Source organism: Halichoerus grypus, chromosome 5, assembly GCF_964656455.1.
Source record: "Halichoerus grypus chromosome 5, mHalGry1.hap1.1, whole genome shotgun sequence".
Classification (NCBI taxonomy): Eukaryota; Metazoa; Chordata; class Mammalia; order Carnivora; family Phocidae; genus Halichoerus; species Halichoerus grypus.
In genome coordinates, this window is record NC_135716.1 from 51,732,495 (window position 1) to 51,746,366 (window position 13,872).

At 37.1% G+C, this 13,872-nt stretch overlaps 1 protein-coding gene and 1 long non-coding RNA gene across 7 annotated transcripts in view; one reads left to right on the forward strand and one right to left on the reverse strand.

The window, feature by feature from the left end:
- The window catches only part of IMPA1 (inositol monophosphatase 1), a 47,279-nt gene that overhangs the window by 20,680 nt on the left and 12,727 nt on the right, over positions 1-13,872 (forward strand). For 3 of the 4 annotated variants that reach the window (XM_078072278.1, XM_036100804.2, XM_078072279.1), the window contains 2 exons: positions 8,306-8,457; positions 9,346-10,905. In XM_078072278.1, the coding sequence (XP_077928404.1) occupies positions 8,306-8,445 (140 nt within the window). In that variant the 3' untranslated portion in view covers positions 8,446-8,457; positions 9,346-10,905. Of the gene's footprint in view, positions 1-8,305; positions 8,458-9,345; positions 10,906-13,872 lie in introns of those variants that run through there. The other variant, XM_078072280.1, reaches the window with a different exon arrangement.
- Positions 1-13,872, reverse strand: part of LOC118541225 (uncharacterized) — an 81,606-nt gene that overhangs the window by 15,701 nt on the left and 52,033 nt on the right. For 2 of the 3 annotated variants that reach the window (XR_013447818.1, XR_013447816.1), the window contains one exon: positions 12,522-12,725. The exons of the other annotated variant lie outside the window; for it this stretch is intronic. This is a non-coding gene — a long non-coding RNA (uncharacterized LOC118541225). Of the gene's footprint in view, positions 1-12,521; positions 12,726-13,872 lie in introns of those variants that run through there. 3 annotated transcript variants of the gene reach the window in all.

Genomic DNA, 13,872 nt, shown 5'->3' on the forward strand with positions numbered 1-13,872 from the left:
AGTCCTGGAGTTCTGCCGTTCTCATTGATTGGTAAACTTGGTCTTGGCTGGCTGTTCTTGCTGATCTTCTGGGGGAGGGGCCTGTTGCAGTGATTCTCAAATGTCTTTGCGAGGCGGAATTGCCCCGCCCTTGCCAGGGCCCGGGCTAAGTAATCTCGGGTTTGCTCTCCGGAGCTTTTGTTCCCTGCAAGCTTTCTGTACAGCTTTGGAGGAGGAGAGTGAAAATGGCAGCCTCCCAGTCTCTGCCCGGGAGGAGCCAAGAACTCGGGGCCCCACTCCTCAGTGAGCCCCCAGAGAAAAGCAGTCAATCACTCCCGTCTCCCTGGTCTCCGGCAGCACTCCATGCTCACCTGGCCTGTGACCGAGCGTTTCTATCTCTGGCACCTGACCCAGTGTGGAGTCTCCAAACCCAGCAGATCCCTGTAGTGTGCTCCCACGCCGCTCCTCCCGGGGGTAGGAAGGGGAGGCTCCCCGGATCTGCCGCTTGCTGGGTCCCTGCTGGAAGAGCAGTGGCCCGACTATGCCGCGGATCACGGTTTATGGCAACCCCGAGCTGAGAGCCCGCGCCTTGGCTCCATCTTTGCAGCCCACTTCCCTGCTCCCATACCTGGGAGCTCTGCCGCACTCAGGCACCCCTGGTCTTTCTGTGACCCCGAGGGTCCTGAGACCACACTGTCCCAGTGAGGGTTCCACCCCTCCCACCCCCCCACCCCCACTTAGCCACTGGAGTGATGTCCCTCAGCAGAGCAGACTTCTAAAAGTTCCAATTTTGTGCTCCGCTGCTCAGTCACTTGCTGGTAACAGCCAACGGAGGCCCCCTCCCCCGCCGTCTATCTTCCCGTATATCGCCTCGGATTCACTTCTCTGTACGTCCTATCTTCCAGAAAGTGGTCGCTTTTCTGTTCAGAGGGTTACTGCTATTCTTTTCTTCGATCTCCTGTTGAGTTCATAGGTGTTCAGAATGGTTTGATCCCTATCTAGCTGAATTCTTGGGACCAGACGAAATTTAAATCTCCTACTCCGCTGCCACCATCTTGCTCCTCTCCATTTACTTCTATAATGTTTTCTGGCATCATGGTTTAGGGAATAATTTCATCTTAAACATATCTTTGAGGCTCTTTTAGATGTCAGGCACTCTCCTAGGTGCTTTGCAGATATTTATTATAACCATTACAACAGTGGTCCAAAGTAAGTTGGTCTCCCCATTTTGATGACAAGAAAAGTAAAACTTGAAGAGAAAACTCTCAAGATTACAGTTTTAAGCAGCTAAGTAGGGGTGCAAACTCAAAGCTCTGTGATACCAAAAATTGTCCTATTTACTTTATGCCATATTAATCCTATAGAAGGATCAGACTAAAATAGGATTCAGAAGACATTTGTAAAATCTAGACCACAGCCTTGATTATTTGGTAATTAAGTACTCTCTCTGGTAATTTGTTCATAAAAGAATATCTTCTTTTCTGACTATAAGGCTCCTTGCCTGAGAGCCCATGATATTTATTAGAAATGGACAGAAGCATTGCCAGTAAGTATCATTATTGTTCTTCCAGCCTACAGTTCTGTCTCTGAATAGAAATACCAAGGGGTTATTTATGAAAAATCTTGATATTTGCTTTCTAGGACATGAGCTATGAACTATCGCATATCCCATGAGAAAAGGGGAAAATTTTGTCTGCCATTCTTTATATAAACTATCAAAAGCCACTAACATTAATTTGGTTTTATCTATTTGGAAAGCAGTGAAACATCTGTTTAACATCTGTTAAACAGTTCTTTCTTAAATTTGATATGCAGTAAGAAATAAGCAGTAAAGCATATTTGAAACCAAAGGCATCACATAATTTTAATCTTTTTTTTTTAATTGCTTTGGTGTAAAGGTGTATCATTTTTAAGTTTTTTGGTGGAGTCTTTAGGGTGTTCTATGTATAGTATCAGGGCAGCTGCAAGTAGTGACAGTTTTACTTCATTCTTACCAATTTGGATGCCTTTTATTCCTTTATCTTGTGTGATTGCTGCAGCTAGGACTCCCAGTAGTATGTTGAAGAAAAGTGATGGGAGTGGACATCCTTGTCTTGTTACTGCTCTTAGAGGAAAAGCTGTAAGTCAGTATTTTACCATTGTGTTTAATGTTAGCTGTTGGTTTTTCATGGCCTTTATTATGTTGAGGTATGTTCCTTGTAAGCCAACTTTGCTGAGGGTTTTTAACATGAACAGGTGTTGAAATTTGTCACATGTTTTCTGCATCTAGTGGGTTGATCATGCGATTTTTATTTTTCATTTTGTTGATGTGGTGTAGGACATTGATTTGTGACTATTGAACCATCCCTGCATCTTTGCAATAAATCCCACTTGATCAGGGTGAATGATCATTTTAATGCATTGTTAAATGTGGCTTGTTAATATTTTGTTGAGGATTTTTGCATCTATGTTCAGCAGTGATTTAACCTGTAGTTCTCTTCTTTTGTAGTGTCTTTGGTTTTGGTGTCAGAGTAATGCTGGCCTCATAGAATGAATTTGGAAGCTTTCCTTCTTCTATCTTTTTGGAATAGTTTGAGAAGAATATATATTCTTTATTTTTTTATTATTTAAAATTTATTTTAAATGTTTCCTTAAATGTTTGGTACAGTTCACCTGTGAATCCATCTGGTCCTAGACTGTTGTTTGTTGGGAGTTTGATTACTGATTCAGTTTCATTGCTAGCAATTAGTTTGTTCAAATTTCCTATTTCTTCCTGATTCAGGTATGGATGTTTATATGTTTCTAGGAATTTATTCATTTCTTCGAGGTTGCCCAATATAATTTTCATAATATTCTTTTATAATCCTTTGCATTTCTGTGCTATCAGTTGTTATTTATCCTCCTTCAATTGTAACTGATTGAGTCTTTCTCTGTTTTTGTTGATGAATCTGGCTAAAGGTTTATCAGCTTTGTCTTTTCAGAGAACCAGCTCCTAGTTTCATTGACTTTTTTTGGTCTCTATTTCTGCTCTAGCCTTAATATTTCCTTCTATTAGCTTTGGACTTTGTTCTTTTTATAGATCTCCTAGATGTAAGGTTAGGTGTTTGAGATTTTTCTTGTTTCTTGAGTTGGCTTGTATTGCTATAAACTTCCCTCTTAGAACTGCTTTTTGCTGCATCTCAAAGGTTTTGGACAGTTGTATTTTCTTTTATCTCCATAGATTTTATTCCCTCTTTGATTTCTTGGTTGACCCATTGGTTGTTTAGCCTCTGTATTTGTGTTCCTTTCCAGATTTCCTCTTATAATTGATTTCTAGTGTTATATGATTGTGATCAGAAAAGATACTTGGTAGGATTTCAGTCTTCTTGATTTTATTGAAATTTGTTTTGTGGCTTAGCATGTGATCTGTCCTGGAGAATTTTCTATGTGCACTTGAAAAGAACGTATATTCTGCTGTTTTCAGATGAAATGTTTTGTATATATCTATTAGGTCCATTAGTCTAATGTGTTGTTCAAAGATACTGTTTCCTGTTGATTTTCTCTCCGGATGGTCTATACATTGATGTAAGTGTTGTGTTAAAGTCACCTACCATTATTGTACTATTGTCAATTTCTCCCTTTATGTCTGTTAGTAGTTGTTTTATATATTTGATTGTCTAGTGTTGGGTACATGGATATTTACAATTGTTATACCCTCTTTTTAGAATGTTCCCTTTATCATTATATAATGCCCTTCTTAGACTTTAAAACAAAGACTGTAACAAAAGACAATTTTGTGTGATCTAAATATTGCTAGTGTGGCTTTTTGTTTCACTTCTGTTTTCATGGAATCTTTTTCCATCCATTAAGTGTATACATGTCTTTAGGTCTAAAGTAAACCTCTTACAGGCAGCAAATGGATAGGTCTTGTTTTTTAAATCTTTTTGGTCACCCTGCATTTTGTCCTCTTAACCTTTAAAGTAATTATTCATAGGTATTACTTATTGCCATTTTGTGACTTATTTTCTGGTTGTTTTTCTCTGTTCCTTCTCTTGTTCTCTTCCCTTGTGGTTTGATGGCTTTTTAGTGTTAAACACACAAAAAAGAGAAAGGAATCAAAAGTATATCTATTATAGGTTTTTGGTTTGCAGTTACCATTAGGTTCATATTTAACATCTTATGGGTATAGCAGTTTATATTAAGTTGATGTTTGCTTAAGTTCAAACAAATTCTAAATATTTACTCCCCTACCCACGTTTTATGAATGTCATATTTTATATATATAAATGTATATATGTTTTATGTTGTGTATCCTTGACTCATTTTTGTACATAGAATTTATTTTACTGCTTTTGTGTTTTCATCTCCATACTGGTTTTATAAGAGATTTACCTACCTTTATTACATGTTTGCATTTATTTGTGAAATTTCTTCCTTTCATAAATTGTCTTACTGTTAGGGCCTTTTCTTTGCACTCAGAATTCCTTTCAACATTTTGTGTAAGGATGGGTTAGTGGTAATGAACTCCTTTAACTTTTGTTTGTCTGGGAAACTCTTTATGTCTCCTTCTATTCTGAATGATTATCTTGCTGGATAGAGTATTCCAGTTGCAGGTTTTTTCCTTTAAGCACTTTGAATATATCATGACACTGTCTTCTGGCCTGCAAAGTTTCTGCCAAGAAATCAGCTGGTACCTGTTTGGGATTTCCCTTGTATGTAACTGTTTTTGCTCTTGCTGCTTTTAAAATTTCTTTTCATAATTAACATGGCAGAAAGTAACGACAATGTAGGGAGATATGGATCTCCTTGGGTTCATCTTGTTGGAGGGTCTCTGCCTCCTGGATATGGATGTGTGTTTCTTTCTCCAGGTTAGGGAAGTTTTCAGCTATTATTTCTTCAAATAAGTTTTCTGCTCCTTTCTCTCTTCTCCTTCTGAGATCCCTAGAACACTAATATTATGCTTGATGAAATCACGGAGTTTCCTTATCTTTTTTTTTCTTTTTTTGCCTTCAGCTTGGTTGCTGGACATTATCCTGTCTTCTAGATCACCAATCTGTTCTTGTGCATCCTTTGTTCTGTTGTTGATTCTCTCTAGTGTGTGTGTAGTGGTTTTTTTTCCCCCCATTATTGAGTTCTTCATCTCTGATTGGTTCTTTTTTATATTTCTTGTCTCTTTGTTGAAGATCTGAGATCTTTTTTTTTTCCCCCTCAAGTCAGTATCTTTATGACCATTACTTTGCCTTCTTTATCAGGCATAGTGCTTATCTCCATATCATTTAGCTTTTTTGCTGTGATTTTTTTGTTCTTTCATTTGGAACATATTCCTTTCTCTCCTCATTTTGTCTAACTCGCTGTTTCTGTATATTAGGAAGGTCAACTCTGTCTCCTGGTCTTGAAAGTAGTGGCCTTGTGAAGAAAAGGTTCTGTGGTGCCCTGTAGCCCAATGTCATCAGAACCAGGCACTCCAGGGGTGTCTTCTCTGTGGGCTCTGTGCACCCTACTATTGTGGCTCAGTCACATTTGCCTTCAGTCCAGTTGGCTACTATGACCTATCTTATTTTGCCTGTTGTAGGCACATACCAGGTTTGGTCCTGCACCATTGAGGGGCTTGAGACCACTGCATGCTTGTATGTGGGAGGTGTCTGCATCTAGTTTGCCCTAGCTATGGCAGGGCAAGAGGTCAGGGCACTTTCCCTGCGGGGCTCCCTGGGAGGCTTTTTTTGTTGGGAGGGGTGGGCAGTCAGATTAGATATCTATACCCAGTCTGTCTGCTCTAGCTGTAGGCACACCAAGTGCAGGGCATTCTCCCTGGGTGGCCAGCTAAAAGGTTTGGCTGCTGGAACTGGGGGTGTGCTGGTGTGTGGGGTTATCCCCCCTCTACCCAAGGAAGAGTCACTTTGGAGTGGCGCTGATCCTTGCCGGGGCTGCTTGCAGGATGTGGTGGGCAGGAGCTGCTTTTCAGGAACCCCTACCAAGTTGTGGGGTGGGGGGTTGTATGGGTGGGTCTGCAGGTGAATGTGAGGGTGAGTTATGCAGTGCTAGCAAAATAGGTGGAGAGGGTTTACATGGGTTCCCACATGTGTCAGGCTATTTAGGCTGGGGGAGATGAAGTGGTACATGGCTACACTTTTGTTCTTGGAGAAGTTTCCTGAAGATTCCTGCCCCTCCAGCACTTGTTCAGTGATTAGTAAATAAATCTCTTTCTGTGTATACCACAGGCACTTTTCAAATAGCTGCTTCTATGCTGTGTCTAGGCTGGGCTATTTATTATTGGTTATTTTGGCTTATTTTAGGGCAGGGACGGTTTCCCATTGCCCTCCAGCTCTTCCAGAGCTAAGCCTGCTAATTTTTTAAAGTACCTGGAGTTAAACCCTAATTTTAACAGCTTTTAAAGTTAAGCCCCACTGGTTATCAGAGCCAGATGTTATGGGAGCTCATCTTCCCAGTGTGTTTCCCTAATGCCTGGGGTACCTGGCATGGAGTCTGATCAGCTCACTTCTCCACGCTTGTGATATCCCTCCTGTTTGTGGTTAGTCTCACCAGGAGGGTTTGATTCCCAACTGCATCTCTGTCCCCTTCTGCCCTTTTTGATGTGGTCTCTCCACAATTAACTTTGGAAGGTCTGTTTTGCCAGACTTTGGGTCATTTTTCAGAGTGATTTGCACAAATAGAGCTGTTATCTTGGTGTGTCTGTGGAAGGAGTTGAGTGCAGGATCCTCCTACCACTCCATCTTCCTGATCTCCCCTAACTCCTGTTATTTCCTTTTCAGTGAACAGATCTCACTGTCTTATATGCAGCGGTTTAAATAATTACAAAAGGAGTTTGAGTAAAAATCATTTGAAAATTACTTGCAGACATGATGAATGCTTTTTCTTAAATATTTCAGTTTGTGTTCCTTTAATAAAGGGGATGCTCCCTAACATAACTATAATACAGTTGTAAAAATCAGGAAGTTAACAGTGATATAGTGACTTTATTCAAATTTTGAAAAAAATCAGATCCAAGATTCAATCCAGGATCAAACATTGCATTTAATTATCATCATTGCATTTAATTATCATTTCTCATCAATTTTCTTTAATCTGGAACAGTTGCTTAGTCTTGGTCTTTTTTTTTTTTTTTTTTTTTTGAAAAATGTAGGCTAATTATTTTATAGTAAGTCTCTTGATTTGGGTTTGTCTGGTTTCCTCAAGATTAGAGTTACACATTTTTGGCAGGAATGCCAGAGAAGCAATGTTGTGTCTCTCGGTGCATCAGAGGAGGGGGCACTTGGTACCTTTTTGTCCCATTATTGGTGATAATAAGTTAGATCACTTGATAGGGGTAGACCATTATAAGGATGCTTTCCCATTATAGGTACAGGCATACCTCAGTGATATTGCAGGTTTGGTTCTAGACTACAGCAATAAAGCATCTATCTCAATAAAGCAAGTAAAATGAATTTTTTGGTTTTCTAGTCCATGTAAGTTATGTTTATATTATACCACGATATATGAAATGTATAATAGGATTATGTCTAAAAAAGCAATGTACATACTTTAACATTTTATTACTAAAAGCTAATCATCTGAGCTTTCAGGGAGTCATAATCATTGATCAACATAACAAATAATGAAAAAATTTGAAATATCACAAGAACTACCAAAATGTGACAGACACAAAGTGCCAGGAGACTTGCTTGATGCAGGGTTGCCGCAGACCTTCAGTCTGTGATGTGTGATAAAGCACAATAAAATGATACATGCATGTATTATGTGTCTTAGGGAGAGATACTTTGACATTATGTAAATACCAGTCTTGCTCTTGCTCATTTTGGCATTTATTGGTGATTCTTGAATCAGTTATTACTGTAATGGCTCATCGAAGTAGTGTCCATACTTACCTTAATCTGATATATTTCCAGGGAAGAGGTGCAGACCTCAAACACTCTTTTCAGGTAGGCCTCTGTCTCACCAGAGCCCAGGTGTGTTGTTACCCTTCATTCACACATACTGATGTGTACACACATGGCAATGACCAATAACATATTTTACTCCTCCTAGAGACTGCGTGTATTATGGGTCTGTAGTTCGAGTTGAGACAAATATGAATATACATGCATGCCATTATAGAAGAATGATGGCATTTTTTTTTTTCCCCCGAAAATATCTTTGTTTTAGTGTTTCTTACTAAATGATTGCTCTGTGGGGATTAATTTTGTCATCTGTATAGTGTATCATGGTAATTAGATTTTAGGTAGTTTTATTTTAAAATTAGATAAGTTTTGTTTTTTGTTTTTTTACTTGTAAATTCTCTCAACACTTAAACTAAAGGAGGAGCCTTTTTGAAGGATTTTTTTTAATCTTATTTTTAAATGTTATTTGTTAGGATCCGAGGTGTTGGGACAGCAGCTGTTAATATGTGCCTTGTGGCAACTGGAGTTGCAGATGCATATTATGAAATGGGAATTCACTGCTGGGATATGGCAGGAGCTGGCATTATTGTTACTGAAGCTGGTGGAGTACTAATGGATGTGACAGGTAAAATTATGGGACAGTAAAGCATTTTTCTCTCTGGTACTTTCCTTTATATGTGGCTTTTTTCTTTTAATGTTTAATATATGTTACACTTAAACTCTTAAAGGCCAAACAAAAACAAGCCATGTAAGTTTCTGCAAAATCAGAATAACAAATTGAGAGAGGCAAGGATAAGAAGCTAATTGTAATGTGGGAATAATAATGATAAATGACTAAGCCTCTTCAAACCTGTGAGTATCAGGAACTCTTGAGACGCTTTTGGAAAATTATAGAAGGTCACTGAATCTGAGGTTTGTACCAAGAGCTTTTTGGTGACTGGGGTGGTTGACAATGAACTTCCCCCACCATCACTTTCTGCCTTGGGCCTAGAGAGGTTAACTTCCTGCTTTGAACTGATGGTGAAATTTTTTAAAGTGAAGAGTGAACCTGGGCCAAAAGGTATTCACTTGTGATCTGGGAGAAAGGCAATGAAGAAATAAGGAAATGGGAAGGAGAGATACGAAAATGCTGTGCTGTGGAGTCACATTTCCTGTCCATAGATTCCCAAACATGAAAGAGGTAATAAAAGTAACAAAAAGATTAGAAAAAGAACACAGGAAAGAAGTAGATGAAGCTAATATTACACTGCATGTTAACTAACAAATATAAATAGAAATTTTTAAAAAATGGCATTTTTCAGACTGGTATGATTGAGATGCTCCCCGCCCCCCAAAAAACCCTGGTATTTACTAAAAGATTCTTAAAACTCATTCATGTATTGCCAAAGATTAAGCATTATGGTTATGACAGTTTTTTTTTTTAAAGAAAACTGAAAGTATTAAAATGTTATGATTGACCATAGTACATATTGCTATACTAGTTTTACAGGAATTATGTTTGGTTTGATTTTAGGTGGGCCATTTGACTTGATGTCACGAAGAATAATTGCTGCAAATAGTAAAACATTAGCAGAAAGGATAGCCAAAGAAATTCAGGTGATACCACTTCAAAGAGATGATGAAGAGTAATTGCAACAGCCCCACATATTCAATCACAGCTGCATTTCCCCATATTTGCTGACACACTGATGGTGTTATAAAATTTAGGACATTTATTTCAGATGTATAATATGGTTGGTTTAAATTGTCTTTGATATCCAGATTAAAAAATTACAGTGTTGTATATTTTACTAAGATAGGGTATGAAAGAATAGCTGAAATATTTCATTGTTTTAAAAATTCTGCGTGTAAGAGTATACTTTGGGGAAAAATACACAGGTAGTTGAGACAAGGTATCAATCACATCAACTGAAATAGCAGTTTCTAAGTGTATACGAGCCTCTGAAATTTTGACTGTACATTAAGTATTCTTAATTAGGTAACTTTTTGGAAAAAATTTTCTTGAGTTCCCAAAGCCATATTTAATTAAATTTGTAAGTATATAATGGGTACTTCCTAGACCAAGATTTTTTTTCCTTTTCAGAGAACCTAGTTTTATTCTACACATAGCATTTGTCAAATATGGGCAATTCAAAAACAAACATTGAGAGAGTAAATATTTTGGAGGTAGCAATTCCTAGTTATAACATATATAAAGTAATGAGCTCACCACCCTTTATTTTTACTTTAGGTTTTGAAGTAAAAATGATCTCATCATCGTTTTCATATTTTACATTATCATTCCTTTTAACATTTCACATTGCCATACCATTTCAATTACCGTATTGCCAGATACCATTTCTAATTTTGGGCATTTCTGCAGTTAATATATTTTCCAAGACCCTGCATTACAGTATTTGTTTGGATTCTCTTAAAGACCCTATGTAAAAAAGCTGTTTCAAAAAAGCATTCTCATCAGGTATCTACTTTTCTACTATAATTAGGTACACTATAAAATTGTACTAAATTCAATATTCATGTTTTAAAGATCTTCATATTAACCTGGTTGTGCACAGGAAACCTAGAACCTGGCAGATATACTGTACTATTAATATTGAACTATGTTTTTTCCCCCAAACTCCTTAATTTCTTTGCCACCAGTACTCAGTCTTAAAATATTCCTTAATAGTCTTTGGCTTATGAAACTCAAAGAAAACTGTTCTAGTTCATAGATATTTTAAAAGGCGAAAGATTTATGCGATCTGAAGAGAAACCAGAGTGTTAGTTCATAGATATTTTAAAAGGTTAATTGACTGCTTCGCCTTGTCCCTGGGCACTTGAACAGAGTATTAAGTTTTGTTATGGTCTCATGTGAGCCTTATATTTGATAGAATGAAAAGTGCATCTATAAAGTAGGAGGTTATTTTATTGTGTGCACATCTAATATATTTAAAAATATACTAAGATTTGAGTATTGTATTTGTACTGTTGGTCATGTGCAGTAAAAATAACTTGTACTATATTCCTCTATGGTTAATTTTTCAATTAAAATTTTTTAATTAAGACTAATGAATAAAATTTTAAATAAGTATGATTGAACGTTGTTAAAGTTTATAATTTAAAGTACTTCTAGGGGTTTTGTGTTGAGTTGTATATATTTGACATCTGCAGTTGTGATTGAATATATGTTCTTGGGGGTTTTTTTGCCAGTTTTCCCAGCTTTTCTGAAAGACTTGATTTTTTTATTCTAAATGCAACTAGGTAGATAATTTGTGGCCGAAATTTCTTTGGACATTGAAAAAGGATTGACAAGTGAGTTATCCAATAATAGTTTGAAAATTTGAGTAATAGAAGTCCATCTCTCCAACTCTTAGCAGTTCCTTCTAGTCTTTACATCCATCTTTTTAAAGATGGATATATTCTGTTACATATTTATTGGCTTTATTCATTATCTGTTAACTTGCTGTTATAGAAGATGAGGATTTTGTACTTTTAACTCACCCGGGAGTTACCTTTACCTCTTCCTTTTCATCCTCCTAGTATAGTAATATCTTTCTTGTTAAATTTATATTCAGTGTTTAACTTAGGACTTTTATTCACTGGTTAACTAGTATGTTATGATTATATTTTCTTTCCTGTGCAACTTTTGTTCTTCTTGAAATTAACACATTTTCCCCAGGATTGTAAAACCTCTTTATTTTCTACTTGTCTAGCCCTAATCAGGTATTCTATTCTATTAGCACTGTTTTCTTTTCCTCCTATAGATAGACTTTTTGGTGCCCTTTTCCTTTTCTTCCAGTGTGAATTGGTTACTGGCTAAGTATGCTGCATAGCAGTCCTCCTGGAGCTTCTCTTATGTTCAGTCATCTGTGTCCTTGATCTTCCTGCTCATTCCCTCATTTTGGTGAGCCCATCTTCCAGGTACTTAGAGGTAAAATTTTGAAATCTCACAAGAAAATGTCTATTCCTTCATTAATAGTTTGGCTAGTTCTAGAATGCTAGCTTGAAAACAGTTTTCCCTCAGAATTTAGGATGAGAAGTCTTTTAATTTTCAATCCATTAACAGTCTTTTATTGAAGATTTTAGAAAATTCTAGAAATCAAAAGAAAATCCTAAATTTCCTGGTGATAAGGTGTCTTTTTTTTTTCCCCCCCAATCTATTGTGCTAATTCTCATCCTTTCATTCTGGAAAGTTCAAGTCCTTTAGTGTTTTCTTTTATAGTTTCCTCCCTTCCTCATTCTCTGTCCTCTCTTTCTGGAATTTTTCTTATTCAGGTGTTGGACCTCCTAGATTTATCCTCTTATTTCCTCTGTTTAACATCTCTTTCCATTTGTTTATAAGGGACTTCCTTAACTTTATCTTCCAACCCTTTTATTCACTTTTTTAATGTTATGCTATCCCTTGATTCTATCCCTGGCATTATTCCTTGAAGGTTCTTCTTCACTTTCCAAGGTTTTTTGTTATGAAAATAATAACATTAAAATTTGTGGGTACAGGTCAAGCACTGCCTACAGGGAAATCTATAGCCTTAAATGCAAGGTACAAAACAAAACAACAAAAAAACCCAAACAAACAGTACAAGGATTGATTGGAGAAATAAAACTAATTCACTGATTTCCCACTTGGGTTTTTTACAGATCCTTTTGGCTTTTCTTTCTAATTAGTGTCTTCAGTGGTGGTACTAGAAGTAAGGTCAATGTACAAAATCATTTGTATAAGCTACCAACACATAAGTTAGCATTTAATAAAGATATGCCTGGGTGGCTCAGTCGTTAGGCGTCTGCCTTCGGCTTGGGTCGTGGTCCCAGGGTCCTGGGATCGAGCCCCACATCGGGCTCCCTGCTCGGCGGGAAGCCTGCTTCTCCCTCTCCTGCTCCCCCTGCTTGTGTTCCCCTCTCTCGCTGTGTCTCTCCCTGTCAAATAAATGAATAAAAATCTTTAAAAAAATATATATATATATATATAGTATTTAAAAAGCTATCAGATAACTAGGAATGAATTTGTCTATTGAAAGATGTACAAGAGCTCTATATAGAAAAAGCATAAAACATTACTGAGAAATTTTTAAAAGATCTGAATAGTAATATACATGTTTATTGTTTAGAACTATTTTTCAGATGTTAATTCCTGTCAAATTGATGTAGATTGAATGCAATCCATCAAAATCGTAATGGTTTGGGTGAGTTCATAAGGTGGGAGGGCTAACAACTTACATGGAAATATAGAGAGCCAAAAATAGCAAAGACCATCTTAAAGCATAATAGTGAAGTTAGAAGACTACACCACTAGTTATCAAGACTCGTTATAGAGGTACCATAATTAAAACAGTGATACTACTAGCACAAGGATATTCAAATAGACCAATGGAATAGTGTTCAGAAATAGACCAACATAGAGCTCTCTAGTTTATGATAATTAATGCAATAAGGAAAAATGATTTGTAGTAAATGTGTGGAATCAATTAATACGAACATCCAAAGGGGAAAAATCTTGATCCACATGCACAAAAATCAATTCCAGATGGATCATAAACTTAAATATGGAAGATAAAGCTTCCAGAAGATAGCATAGGAAAATAGCTTCCTGTCTTTGTGGTAAACAACGATTTGGTAAATAGGACCAAAAAACGAAAACAAAACCCACTAATCATAAAGGAAGATTGATTGATCAGGCTACTTTTATCATCTAAATATATGAGTAGGAGAGTCAGAAGGCAACCCCCAAAGTTTGCAATACTCTGACAAATTCTATCCAGATTATTTAAATAACTCCTTATCAATGAAAAAGATAATTGGGACTCTGGTCCAAGATGGCTATGTAGAAAGATCCTGAACTCACCTTCACACACTAAATCTACACTAATATGTAAAACAATTCCTCCTGAAAAACTAAGGACTAAACAGCTTCTGCACAAAAGACCACATAAAGAATGGCAAGAAGGATAGAGACAGTAATGAAGGGAAACCCCCACCCAGGACACACACTGGAGTGGGGAGGGGTAGTACTGAAGGACTATGAGCAGATTTGTGAGCTCTGAGGCACAGAAAAAAAGCAACGGTT